This window comes from Ochlerotatus camptorhynchus, unplaced genomic scaffold (genome assembly GCF_037179485.1).
Source record: "Ochlerotatus camptorhynchus isolate MF236.1 unplaced genomic scaffold, CSIRO-AGI_Acam_v1.1 ptg000255l, whole genome shotgun sequence".
Classification (NCBI taxonomy): domain Eukaryota; kingdom Metazoa; phylum Arthropoda; class Insecta; order Diptera; family Culicidae; genus Ochlerotatus; species Ochlerotatus camptorhynchus.
Window position 1 is genome coordinate 306,213 of NW_027040745.1, and position 27,261 is coordinate 333,473.

General features: G+C 42.8%; 3 protein-coding genes across 3 annotated transcripts in view; 1 reads left to right on the top strand and 2 right to left on the bottom strand.

Annotated features, from left to right (window-relative positions):
* Nucleotides 1-13,840, bottom strand: part of LOC135704990 (uncharacterized) — a 227,944-nt gene extending 214,104 nt beyond the window's left edge. The window contains exon 1 of the mRNA XM_065226541.1: nt 13,119-13,840. Coding sequence (XP_065082613.1) covers nt 13,225-13,827 — 603 coding nt within the window. The 5' untranslated portion in view covers nt 13,828-13,840 and the 3' untranslated portion in view covers nt 13,119-13,224. The remainder of the gene's footprint in view (nt 1-13,118) is intronic.
* Nucleotides 1-27,261, bottom strand: part of pins (G-protein-signaling modulator pins) — a 35,370-nt gene that overhangs the window by 2,608 nt on the left and 5,501 nt on the right. Inside the window, exons 2-5 of the mRNA XM_065226539.1 lie at nt 18,259-18,998; nt 11,612-12,125; nt 10,943-11,137; nt 10,794-10,879 (exon numbers count right to left, since the gene is read on the bottom strand). Of these exons, the coding sequence (XP_065082611.1) occupies nt 10,794-10,879; nt 10,943-11,137; nt 11,612-12,125; nt 18,259-18,998 (1,535 nt within the window). The remainder of the gene's footprint in view (nt 1-10,793; nt 10,880-10,942; nt 11,138-11,611; nt 12,126-18,258; nt 18,999-27,261) is intronic.
* On the top strand, nt 17,300-18,190 carry LOC135704985 (uncharacterized). Its single transcript, XM_065226534.1, has 3 exons — nt 17,300-17,480; nt 17,563-18,098; nt 18,156-18,190. Exons 1-2 carry the CDS (start codon nt 17,402-17,404, stop codon nt 18,093-18,095), a joined length of 612 nt encoding a protein of 203 aa, XP_065082606.1. The 5' UTR covers nt 17,300-17,401; the 3' UTR covers nt 18,096-18,098; nt 18,156-18,190.

The following is a 27,261-nucleotide window of genomic DNA, read 5'->3' on the forward strand; positions in this document are numbered from 1 at the left end:
ATTTCAAGATTCCAGACTTCTGGAGTATCATCCAAAAGCCAAAACTTTTAAACTAACTACACAGAAACTTTTCTAGGTGTCTAAATAACATATTTTCGAGTAACAGAATCAAACACATTTTCAAAGGTTGAAAGCAACTAGATTTCGTAAACCAAAGGGGATTGAGCTTTGATATTTTTTTTTAAATCTTGGGTTTCAAAAACATGTTAGATGCACCAAACATTTTTTTAAGATTCTGGATCTAGAAAAACAATCATATTTCAGACTCAAAGAAAATACCTAAATGTTTGTAGTGAGATAAATACTTATAATGATCGAATTAAAAAATCAGGGACTCGGAAATCCGTCAAGGCCCTTGGACTGAAATATTTGATGATTGACAGAACTAACAGGATTTATGAAATTAAATTCCCGGTTTTCCCCGGGTGACCAACATATTTTCCCGGGTTTCATTTAACTAAATATGGTAGAAAAAGGAATGCCAGCTAAAATTTAAATATAACGTAAGTTTGAAGATCATAGATGAAAAAAAAGCATGACCATTGGGTTTGGACAAAATTTTAGAATTAATTTTTTTTTTAATTCAACTGGAAGCTCCAGATACCAAACCAAAGGTAAATTCCAAAGTAGTTCTGAAGTGACTATTATCGAGACTAGGAATAGAATTCCAGGGGATTGTAAAGCAAATTTTTTTTTTTATGGTATCAAGCTTGTAACGTTCTACGTTAGTTCATAATGTATTTTTTCTAGTTTTTTTAAAATAAAGCATCTCTTTTGTTTAGAACTTTTTTTTTCAATTCGAGATAAACATTCAAACATCCCTTTTCGGTTCGAAAAATCCAATCCATCGCATGCTATAATGTTTAGCAGTTTTAAATTTTAATATAATTCCCGTTTCCAATGCAATAGGTCTTTTGAGTTCAAGCGAAGACTACAAATCAAGAAGACTGGCAACTATTCCCTTCTCCCATACAAATGTCAAACGTCACTGATAACAGTGCCTCTGACTATCAAAGGTGGAACTTTGAAGCACAAGTGTTAGTGAGACTGCTCATTAACAGTGACTGTGTGTGTGACCTAATGTCACCAAAACAAATAATCATAACACAGTACCCGTTGTTGTTTTGGTTTTGCTCTAAAAAATTTCACGGCAATTTGTATCCTAATCACAGCAAGCCGGTGGTTTTCCAACTCCAAACCGAAAAACTTGTCATTGAGTGAGCTACCGTCATTCGAAAACTGCTAAAAATTCAAGGATTCAAAAAGAAGAAAGATCCGGTACCTACATCACGATCCAACGGAAGGCGTAGCAGGATCTAATGTTGGAGAAAATGAAAATGAAAGGTTGAAGGACTACAATCCCAAACGGTACGTATTGATAAAGAATATATTTCCATTTTAAATGTTGTCAGAACATGAAACCACCGGATAGTGATCCTCTGTATGCTTTAACAATTCTTGGAATCGACCGAACCCTGCCAGATAATGATAACAACAGTGTCGGATTGGCCAGTGACATTCAAATGGTCTACGAGTACTGCGTCAAGTTGCCGAGCGTCACAACTTAACTCCCCCCGTTGTGGCCAGGTGCCAATGCCATACGGAACGGGCATGCATTTTACTAATGCATCATACGAATGCCCATAAATGCATCACTAAAGAGCTTAGGAAAAGTGCAAGATAATTCTGAGATAGTCCCACCATCATTGTGAATGGCATCATTGCCATAGTTTTAATTTTCAAAACAAATTTACTTACGCATCTGTTCAATTTCAGCTGGAATTTTACTCGTTGTCAGCATAAAGCAAAGAAAGAAACGTTTCACTTTTTACGACAATCATAACAAAACTAATAATTGACAGCTATTTATTTCTACCTATGTGTGTGAATGCACTCGTGAATTAACACACACCATCATGCACAGGTTCCACTTTTGCTCAGAAGAGGCGTTGCCGTTACTGTCTCCTGATTTTTGGCAGAGTTGCCAGTCTTCTTGATTTGTAGTCTTCGGTTCAAGGTTGAATCAATAGATGGCCAATAGGTGAACTTGTCTAAAATGATTCGATGAATCGTGGTAGGTGTCAAACATGATGATTCCTAGGGGGACGAAAGTAATCTATTCTACATTAAATTTAACGGATATCAGTCAAATTAGCTTCATAAGCAGTAGTGTAGCTTCATAAGCATTTGTACGTGCGTTCGTTTTCGGTTGCAATCATTGTTAGTTCACTTTCATTGCATTTGAATTCACCTCGAAACCGTTCCCTAGAAATTTGCTCTCCTGCAACAATAGCAAAGTCGGGCAACCTTAGAAAAACACGATCAGTGGTCTCTCAAACTCGAGAGTGGCGCATAAACCGCTGCGTTTGTAGCATTCTCAGAGAACAGTGGAAGAACGGTTACAAGCTGGAGCTGCGTGACAGCTTAGTTTTCAAAACTTGATCCATGTGAGTAAATTTTGCTACTATCTTTCGACAATACTACAGAAGGACTAGTCTATGTTGGCAGTTCGAACACTGGTTCTAGTGTATTTTGACGTAGGACTACGTATTTGTTTTCTATATGGGGAAGTAACTCCTATCCCTTCCTCTGCGCGGCGCCGGCTGGGGTACGAGTAACCTTAGGGAAGATCGGGTAACCAACCCCGGTGGGAACTTTGGTCGTATGCTGACAGGGAAGGGGGAGCTGCATCCTTTTCGGAGGATGTATGTAAGGTATAGCCACCATCCCTTCGAAGATCTTGTCTTGTATGCAGCTCCACTTAATAGCAAGATCAATTTGAGGTACCGATCTGAATTCACAATATCGCTGTATGAAGGGCCAAAAACGGTGGGGTGGACCCGTAAACAGAGGCACTTACGCGAAATCCACGGGAATTTAAGAATCTCCTTCCAACGATACGATCCAACAAATCGAATAACGCAATTCGCAATACTTATTAAGCTTCCTACAGGATGGTTTGTAAAGAAGGGCGCGTCAATCACCATGAAACTGTTGGAGTAGAATTCACACCATCACAATCGAATCGGTAGGATAAAGAAAATGATTGTGTTTATTCCCTCCTAGACTCCGGTTGTCATACCACTACAATCGTCCAGTTCCAGGTCAAATGACACCCTGATGCTCGCTCCCAACCCAGTATTTATTTATATATAGTAAACATATGTAATGGAGAAATGAAATATATCAGAACATTAAAATACGTAATAATGAAAATACATTTATATGGATAAAAAAACTGGTATTCTGCAATGAAAATAATAATTATTTTACATACAATATGATGCAGCTCTATGTCTCCTCAGCTCCCAATAAGGAAGATGAAACCCTGAAATTTCCAGGTTACATTATGCAAATAAATATTTTTAGCTAGAATGATACTTGATATTTTTAACTGCATCCTTTTCGGAGGATATGGCTTACAAAACCCGAGCGTCTATTCTCCATGTTAGGGGCGGCTCAAACAGCGTCTGACTGGCATCCAGCGGCTGAATACGAAATGCTTCTCCCCGAAAGCTATACCCACGATGGTAGTCCCATCACGGCGGATATAATACCTTAGGCCAACCACCTACTGTCTCCGAAACCTTCAAATTGTTACAGAAACCTATAGTGAAAGATTACGAACTAATTTTTATGGCAACGACTTTTAGTGCTAAACAACGGACAAGAATTGGAACATGGAATGTACTGACGCTAGCCCAACAGGGTAAACTGGCACAACTCGCCAGTGAGGCCCGCCGTATGAAGCTAGAAATCCTGGGACTTAGTGAAATCCGCAGGCCGAACTTTGGAGAACACAAGCTGCCTTCGGGACAGGTTCTTTTATATTCTGGTATGCGAGGTGAAAACACTCTGCGAAATCGTGGAGTTGGCTTTCTGCTTAGCGTCCAAGCACAGGCTGCGCTCATCAAGTGGGAACTCCCCCCATGGCCCAGTGCATAGTCACATGGGTCTCCCGTGATGGATATACAAAGAACCAAATCGACACCATCTGCATCAGCCGAAAATGGAGACGGAACCTTCTTGATGTTCGGAATAAACGCAGCGCTGACATCGCGTCTGACCATCATCTCCTGGTCGGTGAGATCCGCCTACGCATTGCGCGGGTTTAACGGCGGGAGGAGAGACTCGGACGTCGATTCAACACACGCCAACTGGAAGACCCAGCAGTGAAGAGATCGTTCGCCGAAGAACTCGAAGCTCGCGCAGCTAATATTCCGGAAAGTGGCAGCGTAGAAGAGCAGTGGACGAGCATCAAGAATGCCTTTATTGAAACAAGCGAGAACAACCTGGGTGAGCTGCGCACTCAGAGGAAGGAGTGGGTCACCGATGAAACCTGGAGGAAGATGCAGGAGCGGAGAAAAGCCAAAGCCGCGATAGAGCGAGCAAGGACCCGAGAACAAGGCCCGTCAGCGGTATTCGGCTCTAGAGAGGGAAGTTAAGCGGTCCTGTATACGGGACAAGCGAGCGTGGGTGGACTCCCTGGCTGATGAAGGAGAGAAAGCCGCAGCATCTGGCGATACCCACCTCCTCTACGATGTTTCACGACGCCTGAGCGGGGCAAGGATGAACCCAAGGATGCCTGTGAAAGACGCGACTGGACAGTTGCTCACCGACCCCACGGACCAGTTGAAATATTGGTTTGAGCACTTTAAACAACTTCTCGAAGTTTCAACGGTCAACCAACCATCAACATCTCGGCATGATCCGCCAAGGGTGAGGCGTGTTACTAACGTCAACACTGAAGCTCCATCATTGCAGGAGATAGAAGCAGCCATCCGAAGTATGAAGTCCAACAAAGCCCCGGGGGTCGATCGCATATCAGCAGAGATGCTCAAAGCTGACCCGATGCTATCCTCACAAATATTGCATCAACTATTCGTCAATATCTGGGATACCTCAACTTTTCCGGCCGACTTGGTGCAGAGCGTCTTGGTAAAAGTCCCCAAGAAGGGGGATCCAACTGTATACGACAACTGGCGAGGCATCATGTTACTGTGTATTGTTCTCAAAGTTCTGTGCAAATTTATCCCCAATCGGATACAGGAGAAGATCGACGCGACTCTCCGACGACAGCAGGCGGGATTTCGTGCTGGAAGATCCTGTGTGGACCATATTGTCACGCTCCGCATTATCCTGGAGCAGGTCAATGAGTCCCAAGAGTCCCTGTACTTGGTATTCATCGAAAAAGCTTTCGACCGACTAAACCAAGAAAACTTGTGCGACGCTCTGAGACGCAAGGGAGTCCCTGATAAGATCGTCAACCTCACCGAAGCGCAGTACGAGGCTTTCTCATGCAGAGTGTTGCCACAACGGAGCTTTGTCTGACTCGATTCGGGTAATCGCGGGTGTGAGGCAAGGATGTATATTATCACCGCTACTGTTCCTCATCGTAATCGACGTGTACCGAACCGTGAGTTGCTGTGGCAGCCTATTACCATGGAGCATCTCAACGACTTCGGTTTGGCTGATGATGTTGCGTTATTAGCACAACGGCGCTCTGACATGCAGAGTAAGCTCGACTGCCCCGTAACGTGGGTAGATCACCTTTTCGTGGTACGTTACGGGATGTAAGATCTACCACCGATTCCTAGTCTTGACTACTTCAAACTAGGGGAACAGGATTTTTCAATAATCAAAGGAACACATCTTAGTCCTTGTTACTTTTTATGCCTTGTTGATAGTGATAAGTCCTCGGGTTGCCTGAACCGAGGATGATCTTGAAACAAGGAAAAATGAGTTAGTTAGTCTTCATCTATGTGATTCCTAATCTTCTATTCGTTGTTTCCTAGTTTGAAGTGGTTAAGCCTAGGCTTCTGATGCATGGCCACTATCGGTGTCATTCTTTAATTTTGTTGCTAAGGAATCCAATTTTGACTGACAAAGGGGCGCGCCTTTGGAGGGTGGGGGTATAAATAGCGGGACCTTTCAATTAGAATCGATTCCTTGCGATGAATCCAAGAATGACAACTGTATCAAAGCCGAATACTTCATCATTTCTCAATAGTGATGGAGTAATACGACATGCACTAAACTAATACGAATTACTGGTCGCAGTGGTTTTATGTCCCGAACAGAGGAAAAAAAAAAGCTCGTCGACCTTGTGGAACGCTCCTCTGAAGCAGGTCTAACCATCAACACCAACAAGACCAAATCGTTGGATGTCAACACGAAAACCCGTTCCAATTTCACGGTAGCTGGGCAGGCAGTGGAGAAAGTCAAAAGCTTCCAATATCTTGGCAGCCAGATATCGAGCGACATAGGTGCACGAATTAAGAAGGCGAGGGCTGCTTTTGCCAGTTTGCGAAATGAATGGAGACCGAATCAGATCAGTCGACGCACCAAAATCCGAATTTTTAACTCGAACGTGAAGTCTGTGCTGTTATAGGCCAGTGAAACATGGTGTGTATCAGCGGAGAACACTCAGAAGCTGCAGGTGTTTGTCAACCGATGCCTGTGGTACATAGTTCCTGCATGGTGGCCTCACAATTGGATCTCAAATTCCGAGCTTCATCGTTTGTGCCATCAGAAGCCGATAGACATAAATTCGTGAACGGAAGTGGAGGTGGGTCGGTCACACAATACGACGGAGCGGAAACGAAATCTGCAAGCAAGCACTGGACTGGAATCTACACACTAAGATTTTTTGCCGAGATTGGCACCACCGAGCAGGCTCGGTTTTTTTTTTAAGCTTTATTAAAGAGAGGATGGCACAGGCTCGGTATTAATTTTTACTGAGATCTCAGCAAAATTTATGTTTGTTAGCCGAGATCTCGGAAAAATTCCCGTTTGTTAACTGAATCTCGGCAAATTTTTCACTGAGATCCAGCAAAATAGGTGGTGCCCATCTTGGCAAAAAAAATCTAAGTGTGTAGCAGGACATCGCATCAGAGGCAGACCCAGAGGCTCTTGGTGGCGGAGCCTAAACAGTGAAATTAAGAACGTTGACCGAAATTTGACTTGGGCACAGGTCAAGGCCAAAGCTAGTAATCGCCCAGGATGGAAATCTTTCACAAAGACCCTTTGCACCCCTGGAGGTGCGCTGGGTCGTTAAGTAACTGTCATTCTGTTCAAACTGCACCAACTAGCGAATACATTCAGCTGACGTTCAAGAAAGTGACAGTCAGCAATGGAGTGGATTCGTAGGAAGATTTTGAGGTCATCTGCGTATGATAATCGAGGAGCTTCGATGACCAGATGCACGTCGTTGAAGTATAGTATAAAAATAAACGGTCCCATGTGGCTTCCCTGATGTGGCGAAGAAACTAGCTGATCTGCAATCTCCTATGGCAACCTTTAGTTGGCGACCGGTAAGATATGATCGAAACCAACTCAGAAGATTGCCGCATACACCGAGCCTGCCGAGTTTAGCAATTGCAATAGCATGGTTCGGATAGGTCTGACTAAATAACGTCCGTTTGAACCCGATCCGACATGCTTTCTGTTATATACGATGTGAGACACAGCAGATTGGTGGTTGTAGAGCGACCGCCAGTAAACCCATGTTGATCAGCACTCAACGGTTCCATAATCACTAGCTCGAATAGCTTCGACACGGCACTTAACGATATAATTCCTCGATAGTTAACCACAATTCGTTTCCTTCCTTTTTTGAGGACGGGAAACATGAGGGCAAATTTCCAGCAGGATGGAAATATGCCACTGGAGAGAGACATGCGGAACAGGCGATGAAGCGGAATCAACAAGCTAGCAATATGTCTCTTCAAAAATACAGATGGAACTCCATCAGGTCCAAGATTGAAGGATGACTAGAGCAGAGTCGCGACCTAGGAAATCATCTCAGCATTAACATCAATTGCACCCAGCGTTTGATCGTATACTGGAACGTTCCTGGCAGTCAGGTTAATATGGTTGTCAGTTAGTATCTCATTAGTTAATACACTGGCAAACTTGTCAGAAAAAAGGCGTTGCTCGTTCACGTAGTTCCAAAAGGATTTCGGGTGTAGCTTAAGCTTGCGCTGGATGCCCCGTTGGAAACTTGAAAAACATCCCCGACTGAATCGCTGGTACATGTGATTCAGCCTCACATAATTTAGTTTCAGAGGAAGCATACGATACTTCGTAAATCTTCTCAATGCTACTTTCTTGATTGACTTCAACCGAAGACATTATATCAAGAAGACTGACCACTTTTCCAGAATCCAAGCGGTAGCGCTGCGGTTGAGTGAAGGTGGAAGCAAAGCAACGCATAGAAAAGTGAGCAAATACACACAAACCTTTCTTCTGAGGATGTAATCTTTACCATCAAATTCGTTCGAAGCATTTACCTTTGACGCGACTGTACCTGTCTCATAGCGTTCCAATAAGAAAATGAAAGAGTTGCCAGTCTTCTTGATATGTCCGGAGAACTTCGAGATTAGGGCGTAATTGCTTTTGTAAACAAACAGGTCCTTTGACGATTTCTCGCGAATTAAAGCTCAATAAAAACTAATAACACAAACAGGTAGAGGAGTGGTTCCTCTAGCATTTGGTATAGTCCGTTCGTGAGATAATTCTTTTATTCGCGCGAAATCGGTGATTGACGTGTTTGTTTACAAAAGCAATTACGCCAAAATCTCAAAGTTCTCCGGATGTTGTCTTCGCTTCAACCTACGTAGCTCTCTCGTCTGCCAGGGAGGTTGAGACACTTTGTGGTGAATTCTTTTCGGAACGTGTCTGTCAATAACATATGCCAAGACATGTGAAAAGGTTTGCGCTGCAGCCTCAACGTCATCTGGATCAAGGATGTTCTCTCATACCATGCTAGACAATACATCTATGATGCTACGGTGGTCAGCTTTAAGGAAGTCATAAGAAACCGTAGTAGGATAATCGTCGAAATCACGCACGAGTTTGGCCTCAGCAGTGACAATTAGAGGAGGGTGATGTGGAACTAGCTTAGTTAGTGCACAAGGAGCCGAGAAAATGAATGGAGCCCTGTCCTGTGTGCTCACGAAGCAGGGATCCAAATTACGATCATTTTCATTAACTAGGTACATGGTTAATTTGATAAAGTGTTGCTGCGCTGTAGTTGTTGTAGTTGTGAGAAGGCTGTTCCTGCGTGAAATGTAAAGCTATCAGGATCTGGTTACAGGAATCCGCTATGAGATGACTCCACGAAACGCCTGGCAGATTGAAGTAACACAACATGAATATCTCATCAACTGGAGAGGCACTTTCGATAACTGTGAAAACTGACCGATACTGAGTATCGATGAGTACATTGTTCCGGACGATGTGCGATCACCCAGATTGATTTCATATGATGCAGTTCTATTTATAAAAGGAATAATACAACATTGGAGAGTTTAAGCAGAAACTGTTTGAAATATCAGTGGACTTAGGGGGAGGAGGGGCATAGTGAGCATCCCGCAGTTTGGCTTTTGATCTCCAGCTGCATGAAACAAATCAACTGGTAGTAGGTTCAATATCATTATGATTTTGATCCTACCACCAACCAATTTGTTCCGAGGAAGCTAGTAGGCCGCGCGATTGAAATGACGTGTTTTGATTTTGCTAAAAAAAAGTCTCTGTGTTTTTATGGTTTTTATCAATTTGAACGTTTAAAAAAACTCTAAAATTGATTGTGTAAAAAAAAAAATCTTATTCCGGATTTGTATCTGAAGGACGAAAAGTGGAAGAGGCTGATAGGCAAACAGAAGGTCATCAAGATGGAGTGAATCAAGCGGGACGCCATCCGGGAAGTTGAAGCATTTGAGTAAGGGTTGGTCGCCGGTAAGGGCCAGTAAGTGCTGCCAGCAGATGAATCAAGAGGTATTCGAAACAAAATTGGTAAGAAATGTCCATTCAAATCGATTTAATACAGTTGAACAAATTTCAAAACTATATACGTGCCAGATTTGGAAATAATATTTTTGAATCTGGAAGTGTGTTTATGATACCATTATCCATTTGATAAAGGTAGAGTGAACATGCGGGGCTTATTGTAAGTAAAAGTGACCTCGGAGTGGTCGTGAATTACCAGGCATTCTGAAATGGGTCACTGGAGCTGCAATAGAGCTAACACCTCTAGCTCCCGGACTAAACCTGCTTTAATTTAAGGGTAATAAAAAGCAGTTTTCTTCCATAATAACACTGCCGGACAGTGGGGGTTAGATTGTACACACACACACACACACACACACCACCAACCAATTTGTTCCGAACGGCCGGAAGTCCAAGCTGGTGCACGGTATGCTCACTATGCCCCATCTGTTTACTATGCCCCTCTTACCCCTAATATATTTTATTATTTTGTTATGAAAAACTTTAATGTTTATCGAAAACTAGCAAAACATCGTGTAAATAAACCAATAACCATTTACATAGCAGCTGAACGAATATAAACGCATATTAAGAAACTACTGATAGGCCTTATTTTTTGATTCTAAAATCTTATAACAGTTTTGACATTTTGAGCTAGTCTAACACTTTTTGAAAATTCGCGCTAGAGAAAATTAATATTTTAGACTAAAATTAAATGGACAGTTTAAGTAGAGTTCAAGCATTAAGCCTGCAGCAGATTTCTTGTAAAATATGTTCAATAAGTTGATTTTTAAGCGGGCGGCTTCATTGTCACATTGGCGAAATTGCCTCACTTTTCTGTAGGTAGATATCTGAACATAAACAAATGTTGAATAATGTTGGTGAGTGTCTACGATAGTCGTTCTAAAATCCCTAAAAACCGTCTAGCCTACGAACAGTCCCTAAACAGAATAACTAAATTGTTCCTTTGTTTAACGGTTAGCACTATGAGCTACCATAATGCGATGTGCACTGATCAAACTTACCTATTGTCCTTAGCTGCCGCTGTCGCGTTACTGTTGTGCTGCGTAAGTGGCTTCCGAGCCGAGTCCACGCTCTCGGCATGCGTCAACTAAAATTATTTGAACTCAGATTACATCCCCCTGAATTTCAAACAGATCATCCAATCACTTACCTTCAACGTACAGCGCTGATCGTCCATCCGTTTGCTCTGGGATCGCGTCAACAGTTCGAAGAAATCTTCGTCGTTGTTTTTGAAAATGTTCTCGTTCTGCTTGTGGCTGGCTTTCTGCTGCTGCTGTTGCTGATGTTGTCCCGCTGACTGTTGCTTATCGTGTACATTTACCATCTTTTTGCCATCCGGCGTCAGCTGCAAAATCGTATGAAAAGATGGCAAATTAATTAGAACGGGAAAACCCAATCGATTCCTGTCCACCCTACCCAGTCGGGTAGGTATGTTTTCCGGGCGGAAAGAGAAAATAAGGGGGATTGTTTGCTGTCTAACTTGATTATTTAGGCTTGAGCTTGATACAAGTAGTGTCACCAAATCAAAGCGTACACCGCGACTGGTGCAGTTTATTCACAGGGGGGAACAAGTGAACTAGCTACATAGCATACGCTTATGAATCTACCCAACAGGCAAGAGTGATTACACTGTGCTCGTCGAAAATTACTGTTTGATGGGCAACTTTCACACGGGGCTATCATTGTTTGTCGGTTAATTATTATCATGCTAGATGCGGTGCAGCGTTTAGCAAGGAACGGCGCAACTGATAACAATTAACGTATTTACAATATATAATCAACTGATAACGATCGGACTTATTGCGCGGAATAGACATACCTTGATCAAATCCAACTGTTCCATGCTCTGCCGCCGTACCCGGTACTGTTTGGACAACAAGCTCGTTCCGGATTTCACTGGACCGGCCCCGCTTAGATGAGTATTTTGACTGCTGGACAGTTCCTGGAGGGTATCGTTCTCAATTGGGACCCCGGAGCCACCGTCCACCGGTAGTTCCGGAAGGCCGAGTATTTTTCTCAGATCCGATATGTTCATTTTGGCCGTATTTTCACCAACCACATCGCCTAGCTCCTTGGCCAGCAGGAAGTGAGAGTTGGCATAGTGGAGTGCCTTTTCGTGGTTTCCGATCGATGAGTGGGCATTGCCGAGGCTCCAGCAGGCTCGGGCTTCTCCGATGCGGTCGCCCAGCTCCTGGGCTATCGCCAGATGGCGCTGGTGGTAGTCGATGGCGGTGGGGAAATCCCGCAACAGTGTGTAGGTGTTTCCGAGACTGTAGCAGGCCTGGGCTTCCACGGCTCGTTCTCCCAGTTCCATCGCCAACGAAAGGGTGCGTCTGGAATGAAGTTGTTTGAAATCGATTAGTCTTAGCATAGGGGAGGTGCACCAACAAAAAAAAAATCCGTTCCCATATTCGTGAACAAGAGCCGTGAACTGTTCACGGTGCGCATTTCCTTCTACACGCGGATCGTGAACTATAGTTTCACGGCTGCCGTTCACGAATATGGAAACGGATTGATTTTTCAGTTATCGGCTAAACCAGATATAGCATATGGAGTAGTGCCATAACTGGTACACTGAGGCAAGTACACTTAAGACTTTCATAAGGCTCGACTTATGAACAACACATGAATTACATAAGCGTGACTTATGAATGATTTTCGTTTAACATCAGGTAGCTTTTATACGCATTTAACCATTTAATTTTCCAAAGCGTGGAAAAACGAATGGTCAACACACGGGTCCCGTAATCTCAACGGCCATGGCTCGGTTTCCAGTCTGCTGTGTATTATCAAACGGTGGAAAGTAACGATTTTCAATTGGCTCACTACATGACCAGCCTGTTGGTCCCAAGCAAATCGATTAACGTATCCCATTCTAATCGAAATTCTAGTACTACACTATGTTTGTTTTGATTCGCTATGAAAGTTCTACAGATAAAATGAGGGGCTTGTGGATTTTCCTATATTTCGAGGGGTGCATCGGTTAGCCTGGGACCGAAGAGTGTACCAAAGCTGAGTCGTATCTTCGGGACCTTCTGGTCTTAGAGTTACCTCTATGGTATTATTGTTTTTTTATCATCATTATTTTCTCGTGTCTAAAATTCATAAGTGGTTCTTATGGAATTCTTACGTTCTTTTGCCTCAGTGTATTATTTCGTATATGGGATTATTGCTATAGCTTAAGCACCTAATACCCCGGACAGACTATGACTTAGGGGAATTTACGTATTCTCGGCAACCTAAGCAGCGACCTTCTTTCTATAGCCCTTTTCTGTAAGGAACGCACACATATGCAGTAAAGGGTGTCCACGATGAAATTGCCACACACAAAATTGATTCGCAAAATTCGAGTTTTCATCCGATTGCCATCAAATTTTCAGGGATTGAGAAATAACTATTAAACTTCATTTTACCATTTTACTCGTATTTTATTTACAGTCCATACGCAAATGCCCGCACCTTGGCCTTAACCCCGGCCATAAGATTCTGCACAACCTGTGAATCAACCGTTTTTTGCATGTAAACCCATACTTTCTTCAGTTCTTCGACTGTCTTCACTACCTTAGGTCGTTTAAGAAGGTGCTGCTTCATAATCGCCCAGTACTTCTCGATGGGGCGGAGCTCCGGAGTGTTGGGAGGGTTGAACATTTTCGGCACGAAATTGACCTTATTGTCCGCATACCACTTCAGCACGTCCTTGGAGTAGTGGCATGAGGCCAAATTCGGCCAGAAGATTGTTGGGACGTTGTGGGCCTTCAGGAGAGGAAGCAGCCGCTTCTGGAGGCACTCTTTTATGTACACCTGTCCGTTCATCGTGTCCTGGGTCACGAAAGGTGCACTCCGCTTCCCGCACGTGCAGATGGCTTGCCAAACCAGGAATTTCTTCGCAAATTTGGACATCTTCTGAGTGCGGACATGCTCCGGAACGCTGAACTTATCCTTGGCCGTGAAAAACAGGTTGCCGGGGATCTGTTTGAAGTCGGCCTTCACATATGTTTCGTCGTCCATGATGCAGTATTCAACTTTCGTCAGCATGTTGAGGTACAACTTCCTGGTACGGGTTTTGGCGGACTTGTTCTGCTTCTCGTCGCGATTAGGGGCCTTTTGTACCTTGAACGTTCGAAGCCCAGCCTTAGTTTTGGCCTTCTTGACAAAACTTCGGCTTAGGTGCAGCTTCTTAGCCACATCCCTAACGGAGGCGTTCGGATTTCGGTTGAAGGCCCCAACTACGCGGTTGTGATTTTTGGTGTTGTACGGAATACTTTTTCCTTCACTTCTGGGCTTCCGATCGGTGGTCAACCGTTCCTCGAACCGCTTAATCACTCGCGACACCGTGGAATTCGCGATTCCCAACGTTTTAGCGATGGAACGATGCGAGAGATCCTTGTTCTCGTGATGAATGCTCAAGATTTTATCACGCACGAGCTGTTCTTTCGACTCCATTTCCGCGAGTTTTGATCACAGGACTTTAAAACTTGCAGGATGTAAATAATGCAATATGAACTAAATCCACCCAAATTTTCATTAAATTCTACCCAACGGTTAAAAAGTTAGAGCAATTTCATAGTGTGGCAATTTCATCGTGGACACCCTTTATTGGTTTGTTTACAATCTTTTGCTGCCAGCTGCTCTAACAATTTCAGTCGGAAGAATTGTCAAAAACTGTTTTGAAACGCTTTTACAAAGCTCCAATCTTCTCTAGTGAGAGCGAGTATTGTCGGCAACCAGTTTTTCTTCGGCAACCGTTCCATTTAAACTGCATGTAAATCTACTGTTCTATTATCGGCAACTCGAAATCAGCTACAATTTGTAGTGCGTGTGTTTCATTTCAAGAAAACCTTGCTAGATTGCTATTTCTCAGTGGTAAAAGTATAGTCAAATTAAAGCTGAAAGCATAAAGAATCGTTTGCATGCATTCAGCGAAGTGTTTTTGTAAGAAAATCCAGTGAAAATAGTATTTCAATTTGGGTTGCCGACAATAGTCTGGCATGCCGAAGCCGTCATTTCCCCTATATCATGTAATATAGGCTGTCTTGCAATGAACACTCATACATCTAGTTTTCACTGGAAATCCAATGAATGAGTGCTCATTGCAAGACAGCCTATATTACATGATATAAGCCTTATAGTACGTTCAGACCCAAGAGAGAGGCGCCAGCTAGCTCTGAAGCCGATCGCGTAAACGTCAATGCGAACCAGTCATGATCTGTCACTGCGAACCGAAATTTTGATTCAATAAAGTGGGGAAAGCATTGTTAATCGGAAAAAAATCTGCGTATTGTTTTTTTTTCAAGATAGTTTTTTTGAAATGGCAGTTAATGACGGTGCAGAATACAAATGTTTTTGGCCGTTCGGCGTTTCTGTTACTTATTATGAAGCAGGGAGAGGGTGTTATTAGTAGTTTTCACGCAAAGGATTTATTTTCCATTGAAATAGAGACAACTTGTAGGGATTGAAGTAAACAATCGTTACGTAATTAAAAATTGATTATCGTCTATCCACTAGAAGTATGAAAATCATGAAAAGCAACAATCATTTTGATGCCGAAAAAGCTAGAAGTCGTACCTAATGCACAATGTTGCTCAAGTATTCGGACGCTGCTACTCCGAGTTCCTAAAAAATAACCATTTTTTTGCACAATACATTGACTATTTGGCGACAACTGTGAAGGAGTGGGTGGTCTATTTCAGATTTCTGACTAAAATAATTGTTAATTTGTGAAATAAAGACATATTTATTGTGTTATCTCTTGATTCTTATTTGAAGTTTTTGTTTCAATTTAGCATACTTCGACTATCATATTTTCGCTTACGCGATTTCTTCGTACGATTGGACTTTGCTTTGAATCTCAAAAACCTTTTGATAATTTTGGTTTTTAAATTGTGGCAACCAGGAATTTCCAAAGTTAATGATTTTAAAGACTTTTCAAGAGAAGAAAATTGATGCTTGGTTAACTGGAGGTGATTTTCAAAATGCTGGTTGATGCTTTCTTCCATACAAATAAAAAAATAAAATATGGATCGTGTAACAAAAACGGAAGCCATGACGAGCTATGCCCAGTAGAAATGAATATTTTCCATAATTTTTATCATATGGAACAGGCAAAACCAAGGAATCAAAAATATCTCAAAATGACAAAATAACAAACGATCAACGAACCGAATAATAACGCTATGTCAGAAGTGGAAAACAATAATGATATAATCTTCACCGTTCTTTTTCATGACAAGCAGCTCGTGCGACCCAACTCATTCGGGGCGGTAGAAGGAAACGAGCAAATTGTTGGCAAGCTGCTTCACGAAGTAAAGCCGAAGATGATACACGTGTGTTAATGGGTTTTTTTTGTTATGTCTTTTCCCGATTGATATCAAGCTATGTCCTCATCCGTGTATATTGCAACAAAGCAGGCAAGCAATATATCATTATCCTTCTACCACTCGGATCGAGCTTTGTTACAGAGCGAGTTTGTCATGGTAGTCGTAGCAACCGTTTTGTCTGTATCGTTGGTTGCTTTATGTGTTTGGATTCGCTGGGCAAAACACATTGGTTGACGCAAGTTTCACAAACATTACTGTTCCTGCTAATACTACCCATGATATATCCAGCAACATGATACATAGCATTAGCTTCAGAATTGCAGTAAGATACTTGCTCACAACATACAGTTCACGACAAGTTTGAACACTCCGACGGCAAAACTATATCAACAAACCGAGTGACAAACGCGCATCCTCGCTTGAATGATTCTTTCCATCAAAAATTTTTTCAACAAAAAAGAAGAAGAAGAAGACAACCAAAACAAAGCATCTGTCATTTGAGCTGGCTCCTCTCTCTTGGGTTCAGACTACAGAGTTATAACATGTTATAGCGCTATCTTGATGGTGGTTTCTGTGTTGCAATTTTTTGACAACCGTTATAACATGTTATAACTCTCCAGTCTGGACAGCGTTTTAGTCTGTCCAGGGTATAAGTGATACACTTTGACTATATGTTTAGTATTACTTCTGCGTGAAGTCAACGATTTACATAGTTGAAGATGCTAATTTCAAATAACAGACTGTAGTGGTAATTTTTATACGATAGATGGAGTAGATGAAAGTATAGGGTTGATAGTTCCGTGAGAGTACGGCAGTGTGAAAATTGCATATAGATAGTAGAATAGCATAGGACAACTTTTAAGGAAGGTACAAATCGGTTTTTTCATCTATCTTTACCAAACTCCCCCTTTGGAGAGGGATGGTGAGGGGTGTCCCTTCACCCCCCCCCCCCCACCACTAGCAAAAAGAGATGAAAACCGACCGCTCAAGTACCAACGATGTGAAAATAACAACTGAAGTGCGATGAAAAATCGGTAGAACTCTTTCAACTGTTTTTTTTTTAAATTTAGAATCACTTTTAAACCTTTGGGTCATTCGTGACTTGTTCAAGGATGAGAGATTTGAACTCGTGACTTTGGCGTGACAGGCATGAATGTGAACCACTACGCAGGGGCCGTCCCCTATGCATGCTTTGACCATGAAAATTAATCATAGCAACCTACGCCTCTTCCTTCACACGATCATTTGTCATTCAAGTCCTAAATTTTCACCGGAATAGAAGCTTCCTCAAGATGTCCATCAAAGTTCCTAAAAAGTTCTACCGGAACGTGATCCGTGGAGTGTCCTACTACTCGCAAGAGAAAAAACGAGGCAAGTACCCTAACTTCCATTTCGCAATTAAATATGAATTGGAACGTAGCGAATTGTTTGTTTCCCCCCCCCCCCCCCTTAGTCTGCAAATTGGATGAGCTCGTTGCGTACGTTTACCTGAAGAACTTCCGGTCCCTTCCAGCGAATCGGGTCGAGTCAATTGTCGAAAAGGCCCTCGCCGATTTATGTACAACTGGAGTGATAGAGAAGATTAGGAACAACTACCGGCTGACCGAGAAGCTCGTTTGCAATTGGCCCGAAGATCAACCGGAACGCGCTGGGCCAAGTGGTAGCGGTCGCACTAAAAAGCGTAAGGCATCAACGCGTACGAAGCGTTCCGCTAAGTCAAGGAAGCACTCAAGGACTAGTATGCGTCCCGCCGTTGATGCAATGAATGTAGCCGATGATAACCAGGAAGAAGGCTCGGACGAGGAGGAGGAGGAGGATTACGATAGCGAAGAGGAAGTGCTACCGCATCGACCGCTTAAAATAGAGATGGAAAATACCGAAGATCGCCAAGTTCCCGTGGTAACAACGCCTGCAGCAGCGTCAACGTCCGAACCGGAGAATGAAACCGTACAAGGATCTAGCCCTACCGAAGGTTCTAGCGCGTAAATAGTATGGTGACTGTCCGTAAGTAACAAGCATGTTTTAATATACTTTTTTCCATTGCAGTTGGGCGTGGATCAAATTTTGGTGAAACTCGCAAAATTTTCGTATTTATTGTATGTTTTAATTGAATATGAAAATAAAACATTTTTTAGAAGAAGCAACTTACTTGTAGTGGTTGGCCGCTTGCTCAAACTGTCCGAGAAAGATATGAGAATTTCCAAGGTTACTGTTCGCCCGTCGTTCGGCTGCTTTGTCGCCGAATTCCCGTGCAATGCGTAGTCTTTCCTGATGATGTTCGATGGCAGTTTCAAAGTTTCCCAACAGGTAGTATGTGTTGCCCAAATTTCCACAAGCTCGTCCCTGAGCTCCTCGGTCGCCCAGCTCCTTCATGAGGGTTAAATTTTGCTGATAGTATTCAACGGCTTGCATTAGCGATTCTTTCACCTCATCGGAGAAATCCCCCGGATCCTTCTGTCCGAGCTGCTTGCCCTTGGCATGATACACATTGCCCAGATTGTATAGAGCCCGACCCTCCGAGAGGCGATCACCGAGTGACTGAGCGATGGCCAGATGCCGCTGACAGAAGATTGCAGCCTCATCGAAACGTCCCATCACTTTCAGCGTGTTGCCTAGATTGCCGGACGATTTCGCCTCGCCCAGTTTGTCATTCATCGAACGAGCCAGCGTGAGGTCGTGCTTGTGGTATTGCATCGCTTTGGTGTAATCGCCCAAGTAGAAATAGGCATTCCCGAGCTGACTGTATATGGCACTCAGCGTCCGCAGATCATCGGTACCGGCTTGGATCGCCGCCTGGAAAAAAGCCACCCCGGCGCGACAGTCGCCGGATTTGCACAAACGCTCGCCCTCCAGTGCCAGCTCCAGGCACATCGACGATCCATCGTTATTCTACAAAGAAGAAGATACGAAAGTGGCAGTTAGTAAACATCGTACGTAAAGCTCGCTTTATCAATAAAACCAAAACAAACATTAGATACCTAATTAATATTCATTAAACAATGAAGAAAAACTTCTTCCACCGCTTTAACCACGCTCAGCAGCAGCAACGCAGACTGCAGAGCGGGAAGCCAAAATTTGTAAATTAAATAATAACAGTTGTCTAGAAACAGACAGACTATGGGGCAGAGTGAGCAGAGTGGGCAGAGTGGGCAGCGTACCACACGCTTGGTGGAGTATAATCGAAACAAACAACATATTCCAAAGCAAATCTTGAGCTGGAGAAGAGCGCGTCGAAAGAGATGCTAAGTCAGCTTGGTAAAGTTTTTAATTGAATGATTCACAACTGCAAATGGGCTCTCTCGGCTCCACCGCAGATGGCGATGGTGTGGCGAACACGTGGATTGCAGTACTATTGAACGAAATTACTAAACCGTTCGGAGTTGGCGAACGATCGAGGAAAAGCGCGAGGAAACCGAGGAAACCAATCGAAGCTCAACGAGGAATTGCCGTATGGCGGCGTGACTTTCGAGAGCTTTTGAGAGGTAATTAGCTCTGCACCTAGCAATGGATGTTTTTTTAGTTCTTACCCAATGTTACAGGGCCTTATTACGGGTGTCACTACACGGTGATAAGGAAGTGATATTGAGAATAAAACGCTGTCCAGACTGGAGAGTTATAACATGTTATAACGGTTGTCAACTAATTGCAACACAGAAACCACCATCAAGATAGCGCTATAACATGTTATAACTCTGTAGTCTGAACGTACTATAAGAGCCGTGATTGCCGTACAAATCAAATGGGAGTCACTTCACCGTGACGACAAGTGACAACTTTTCACCGTGAAGTGACATCCGTAATAAGCCCCACAGTAGGTATTGGATTATCGTTTCAATAAATATAGGTAGGGGAAATGACGGCTTCGGCATGACAGACTATTTTCGGCAACACAAATTGAAACACTATTTTCACTGGATTTTCTTACGAAAACACTTCGCTGAATGCATGCAAACGATTCTTTATGCTTTCAGCTTCAATTTGACTATATTTTTACCACTGAGAAAAAGCAATCTAGCAGGGTTTTCTTGAAATGAAACACACGCACTACAAATTGTAGCTGATTTCGAGTTGCCGATAATAGAACAGCAGATTTACATGCAGTTCAAATGGAACGGTTGCCGAAGAAAAACTGGTTGCCGACAATACTCGCTCTCACTAGAGAAGATTGGAGCTTTGTAAATGCGTTTCAAAACAGTTTTTGACAATTCTTTCGACTGAAATTCAGTGCCAACATTTCAAAGGGGCGTAATTGTATTTGTAAACAATGGCTTTAGCCATAGATTTCTTGCAAATAAAAGCTCACTCATGAAAAATAATAACACCACCAGGTAGAGGAATGTTTCCTCTACCAGCTAGCATTGTAATTTTGGAGAGGTAAGATATCATTCGCGAGAAATTGACGGCTAAAGTCATTGTTTACAAAAGCAATTACGCCCCTTTGAAATGTTGACACTGAATTGTTAGAGCAGCTGGCAGCAAAAGATTGTAAACAAACCAATACTGCATATGTGTGCGTTCCTTAGATAAAAAAGGCTATAGAAAGAAGGTCGCTGCTTAGGTTGCCGAGAATACGTAAATTCCCCTATATGAAAAACGTCGTTTATCTGTAAAACAAAACCCTGATTAATCCACCATCCGGTGACCAAGAATTTTCTCTTGTAATATTATATATCTTTATGGTCGGAAGGGTACCCCGGTAACCTGAATGCTAAGCATTAAATCTAGACTAACATTTGAAAAGGGCCATTTCGAAAAAATCGCTTCCGAATATTGATGACCTAAAAATTAATCCTATTCCACGACTTTCCATTTTCTGGATGATTTTATAAGCTTAACATATGGTAAAAAGTTTTCTTTGTCGTGAAATTGAGAATAAAACATCATAAGCCCATGTTTTTACTCCCCGGATCTTCCATCCTTTGAACTCCCAACACTGGTGATACGCCGTGGAAATACACCCTCGGGATTTTTTGTTTGTTGTTCCGCCTTGGTTCTTCGTTCGCAAATTTTGTGAGGGTGGAATTACATCCGAAGATTTTTTTTGGTCTTCTTTTTGTTCGTTGTTTACACGTGAAATATCAATCGGATGTATTTCAAATGAATCGGGCTTAAAGATACTATAGAATCAGTACGTTTGGCAGATTAAAACAATATAATTCGTAGTTCTGGTGCAAGGTGTAGCAACCAGATGCATCATAGAATTGAAAGATGGAAATGCTTCATGTAAGAAGAAACGTTTTTGATAATATGAAGTGATTTTTTATTCTACTTTTTCGTGTTTATCGAGTAGTTTGTGAACTGTTCTCTCTATATGTGGCAAAATATGGTTTGTTTACATTTTGAAGTTACGCCCTTTTCAAATGTTAGTCTAGAAATTCTGGTTTCCCATACACGGTGTTTCGTGAAAACCCATTAATGGGTAAAAAAATACCCATTTTCAAACCATGTATGCAGCTGTCAAAAAATGGGGGAATTTTGAAATCCTAAAATGGGTGAAAAAATACCCATTTAAAGAATCAGTTCACGGTTGAATAATGGGTATATTTTTTACCCATTAATGGGTGAAAAAACACTTCGAAATTTTATCGTCTCATTTCCGTCACCGGCTCATTGGGAATGCAAACCTCGATGCAAACAGTTACTGTCCGCAGCAACGATCTCCGGAAAATGTTAGAATCCAAAACGTTGGAGAGGCTTACGGATAAGTCAATACAATGGATAACTTGTATTATAATGTTTCGTGAAAAATTTGAGCGGAACACCTGCATTTATTTTCAATGTTTTAAAAACATTTTTACATCAACGATCGCTTGCATCCTCCATTTGTAAAAATGGGTATTTTTTCACCCATTTTACGGTAAACACAATATAAGAAAATGGGTGAAAAAACACCCATTTATTGACAGACCACCCATTTACCCATTTATGAGTAAACCATAGTTTACCCATTAAATGAGGAGGGGCACTTTTAGCGGAAATGGGTATTTTTATACCCATTAATGGGTTTTCGCGAAACACCGTGTAGAGAGGGTCTAGTATAAGAGAGAAGCGGATTCAAAACAAACTGCCTTGGCAACCTATGCCTAGGTGATTTCTAGCAACGCTGGCAATGTAATCAAGATAGGCGCTGCTCGATTGGCTCTGGCTTTGACAGTTCGTTTGGTTTAAACCATGGTGAGTATATAAATGGTGATACAGCTTTGTCACTATATAGGCGAGGGGGTCGCGGGGGGGAAAAGTGCGGTTTTAGAGCAAATTGTAAACAAACTCGGTCGCTGTCCCATACAAAAATCCAACATGGCTGAATCATGAATTTGACACATTAGAACACCTATATGTAGTCACCTTGGTTTAAACCAGCCAGTCCTCTCCTCTCTTATACCGATGTCAATTATATAAGGTCTGGCCCAACCGGCTTATTGGTATTAGTGAAATGTGGAAATGCATAGTGGTGTTCGTATTTCATCGCAATGTTCTTTTTACACGAAACAGCTGTTTTTTTACGTAAAATAAGGTAATGCGTTTATTGTTGCCATACATCAACAGGCTGGCTGTAGCCCAAATGATGTTAATAATACTAATCATAATAATAATAATAGTAAAATTACATGTCAAATAATCACAGAAAGAAAAACAAAGCAACATGGTCAGAATGTAAAAAAACATAAATGGAAATACACTAATTTTCTCTGTCAGTCACTGCGGCCGGCGAAAACAGATGAGAATCTCCGACGAAGCGCATCACGTGTGAGGTGAAAGTCGAATACAGATGCGACTCTGTTGAACACACGCTGTAGCAGGCATACCAAAAGTACCGCCTCATGACAGTATTCCAACGGCTGTCGCTTTCTTTTTCCTACGACAGCCTTGAGATTGAGCTATAAGCGACAGCCCACAGTGAGGCTTTTATACGACATGCAACGTTGCCGTCTTGTGCTGTTCACGACAGCTTGTTCTTAGTCATGTATTTTGTTCGTTCGGCTATGACAGCCTCGGATGGTCATTCGTAACGTTCCTCGTACATACAACAAGCAGTCCGTCAAACTGCCGATTCGTTGCTGCTGTCTTTGAAATTTTGTTTGTATGTCGTAAAACTGCTACTACACTACCAGTGTGGCGCCGGAGCTCGTTCGGTTGCTATCACGTTCGTGCTGCCCATTGCAAAATTATCATCCGATATTTTTTTTTTTAACGCATGGTCTCCGGCGAAAAATATAAGCCTACCCGACACCAACCTGACTTCTACCAAACCCCAACCCGATGTTGGCCCGACATTGACCTGACATAAACACAGAATTGACCCGACATCGACCCGACATTTGGCCGACGTCGACCATAAAATGACCTTACATTGATCCGACATCGGGCCGACATATCTGTTCGGGATCATTCTTCTGGGTTTCTTCCATACTCCACTGCCGTATATCAATTGTATATAATGTCTCGTGACAGCCTTTTCGTGACAGCCACTTGGGTAAGCTGAGGGATGTCGTCGGTTTGTGAAGGCTGTTATGACGACAGAAACATTGAGAACCTGGTCATAAAGAAATGCATAAATACAGCCCATTCGGTTCACTACGTTCCAAGCACGATGATTTTAGCAAAGCGGGTATAGATGCGACTGTTCTAATACAGCTTTCATTCGTTCGTGCGTGCGCTGTTACCAATACACTTCGAATTCAGATCTGAACGTACGGTAGCAAGCGGTAGTAAAGCACACAAAGCAACAGTCAATTCAGGTATAAACCAACTGTCGCGAGGAGGCTGTACTTTTTGGAAGCCTGCGCTGTAGTCCGCAAATCGCACCATATGCCCCGTAGTTCGTGCAACGCAGTGGCAGTCTCAGCATGAGGTTGTTACGGAGTGGTCGGGGTTGCACGTTTAGGTCAATTTGCCTCAGGATAGCCTCACAATCTATTCGTCCCTGTAGAGTGTCGGCACCATTGTTGTAATTCGGATTCCAAACCGCAGAACAATACTCAAGCGTCGATCGTACGAGGGAGCAGTAAAGAGATTTTAAGCAGTAGACATCGGTGAAATTCTTAGCTATCCTGAAGATGAATCCTAATGTCCTAGGCGACTTATTGATGACATAAGAAATGTGTTGCCTGAATGTTAGCTGTGAATCCAACACCACACCCAGGTCTTTCACCTGATTCACGCGTTCGAGTGTCGTTCCAAGCAGGTCATAGCTGAATACAATCGGTTGCTTTTTTCGTTAGAACGTTATGGCAGAGCACTTTGCTGGGTTCACTACCATTCGATTTAAAGTACACCAACTGGCGAAGACATTAAGCTGATGTTGAAGATTGTGGCAGTCAGCGATCGAGCAAATTCGTAAAAATATTTTGAGGTCGTCTGCATATGCTAATCGAGGTCCTTCGATAACCAGGTTCACGTCGTTGAAGTAGAGTAGAAAAATCAACGGTCCCAGATGGCTTCCCTGCGGTATACCTGATGTGGCAAAGAAGCTAGCTGATTTGCAATCTCCTATAGCAACCATAAGTTGGCGACCGGTAAGATACGAACGGAACCAACTCAAGAGATTACCGGTCACCCCAAGCCTGTCGAGTTTAGCAATCGCAATGTCATGATTCAACTTATCGAATGCCGCGGATAGATCGGTATATATAACGTCCGTCTGTACCCGTTCATTACTATCGGTAATGTAGGATGTGAGGCATAGCAGATTGGTGGTTGTAGAGCGACCGCCAGTAAACCCGTGTTGATCAGCACTCAGATACTGCTTGCTGTGAGAGAGCAACGGTTCCATAATAACAAGCTCGAATAGTTTCGAAACAGCACTCAGCGATGTAATTCCACGATAGTTATCCACGACTCGTTTGCTTCCCTTTTTGTGGACAGGAAACATGTGTGCACATTTCCAGAAGGATGGAAATATACCACTGGAGAGAGACATCCGGAATAGACGGTGAAGTGGAGTTAACAAGCAAGCAATATGTTTCTTCAAAAACACGGACGGAACTCCATCGGGTCCAGGGTTGAAGGACGTTTTGAGCTGCGTTGCAGCGTTAGAAATCATGTCAACGTTGACATCAATTGCACTCAGCGTTTGACCATTTAGTGGGATGTTCCTGGCTGCGAGGGAAACATGGTCGTCACTTAGTCTCTCATCAGTGAACACACTGGCAAAATTGACAGAAAAAAGGCGACAGTGGAGTGGAAGCGACGTCACTGTTCAATTCCATTGACGATGGGAGGCCAGATTCTCTGCGTTGCTCGTTCACGTAGTTCCAGAAGGATTTCGGGTGTAATTTAAGGTTACGCTGAATACCTCGTTGAAATCGCAGAAAGCATCGACGACTGGCTCGCTGATACTCATGATTAAGCCTCACGTAGTGATGTTTCAGAGGAAGCGTGCGATACTTCGTAAATCTTCTCAATGCTGCTCTCTTGGTCGACTTCAACCTGCGCAGCTCAATCGTCTGCCAGGGAGGGTGAGAGTCTTTGCGGTGAATTCTTTTCGGGACGTGTCTGTCAATGACATATGCCAAGACATGAGAAAAAGTTTGCGCAGCGGCCTCAACGTCGTCATGATCGAGAATGTTTTCCTAGTCCATGTTTGACAACACATCTACAATGCTTCGATGGTCGGCCTTTAGAAAGTCATAAGAAACCGCAGCAGGAAGACTATCGAAATCACGAACGAGATTGTCCTCAACAGTGACAATCAGAGGAGGGTGGTGCGGAACAAGCTTAACTAGTGGACAAGGTGCTGTGGAAATGAACGGAGCATTGTTCTGAGTGCTCACGAAGCAGAGGTCCAAACTACGGTTGTTCTCGTTGACTACGTGGTTAATTTGAGAAAGCGTTGCTACGCTATAGTTATCGAGAAGGCCGATAGCTCCTGCATGAAATACAGAACGTTCTGGATCTGGATAGAGGAAGCCGCTATGGGATGGTCTCCACGAAACGCCTGCTAGGTTTAAGTCCCCAAAAATGAATAGCTCATCAATTGGAGTCGCTCTTTCCATTACTGTGAAGACTGATTGACAGTGAGTCTCGATGAGTTCAAGATCACGAACTCGATCTGGAGGCATGTACAATGCGCACAAAAATAATGTGCGATCGCCCAGTTTAATGGCTGTCCAAACCTGTTCCACACTGTTCCACGATTCATTTTCGATTGCTCTCGCCTCCAATCCGGAACGGACAGCCACAAGAACGCCACCACCAGTAGATTTTCGGCTGTTGTTTGGATTCCGATCGCAACGAAAAACCTCATAATCGGATCCGAACACCTGGTTTTCTGTGACGACACGTCTGCCATTCGCAGTATGGAAAGTTGTAGCGCCGTGACATCGTCATTCGCTAGTTCAGCAATGTTTACAACATTTTTGCTTCTAACACCAGCATGCTGCCTGTTGTTCCAGACCTTGTATGATTGACATAGCTCTTATACTAGACTCTCTCTAGTTTCCCTGTGGCATTCAAAGCATATAAGGGTGTAAGGGAATGATTGAATAGAAAAATTAGTTTGCAACTTGGAGATAAATCAATAACGGTTTCACAACTTGTGTAAAACACTGTTTAGACTGGAGAGTTATAACATGTTATAACGGTTGTCAGATAATTGCAACACAGAAACCACCATCAAGATAGCGCTATAACATGTTATAACTCTGTAGTATGAACGTACTATAAGACTGTTTTAGTCAACTGAACACTGAGAAGGGATTCACTTATTTCTTTAAAAATGGGGCATACTTAAAACTGAGTAAACAGTACTCAAAACTGAGCAAATTTTATTCAAAATTTAGTATTGTTAGAGAAAAAATTGCCAAATTTCCGATCGGGACAAAATTCAAAAGGGTTCTTTGAGAAATAGATACAAACAGAACGGAGCTGATTGCGCTCAAATCGGTTCAGCTACCGACTATAAAAGTGTTTTACTTACTCTCCGGAACCAGATATCCAAGTAATACATATGTTTATTCAAAAGTAACGCTTGATCCGGTTCGGAAGACATTGTTACCTGCTTTCGGGGATGTCATTTCATTTTAATAGCTTCTTGTAACCGATAATGACCGATCGTCGGTCGTAGCTTGTTGTGATGTAAGGGGCACGGTGACCTTAGAGTGACCGTATTTGCTTACTGAGCAGAAGATCGTGGGTTTAGATTGTGGATTAG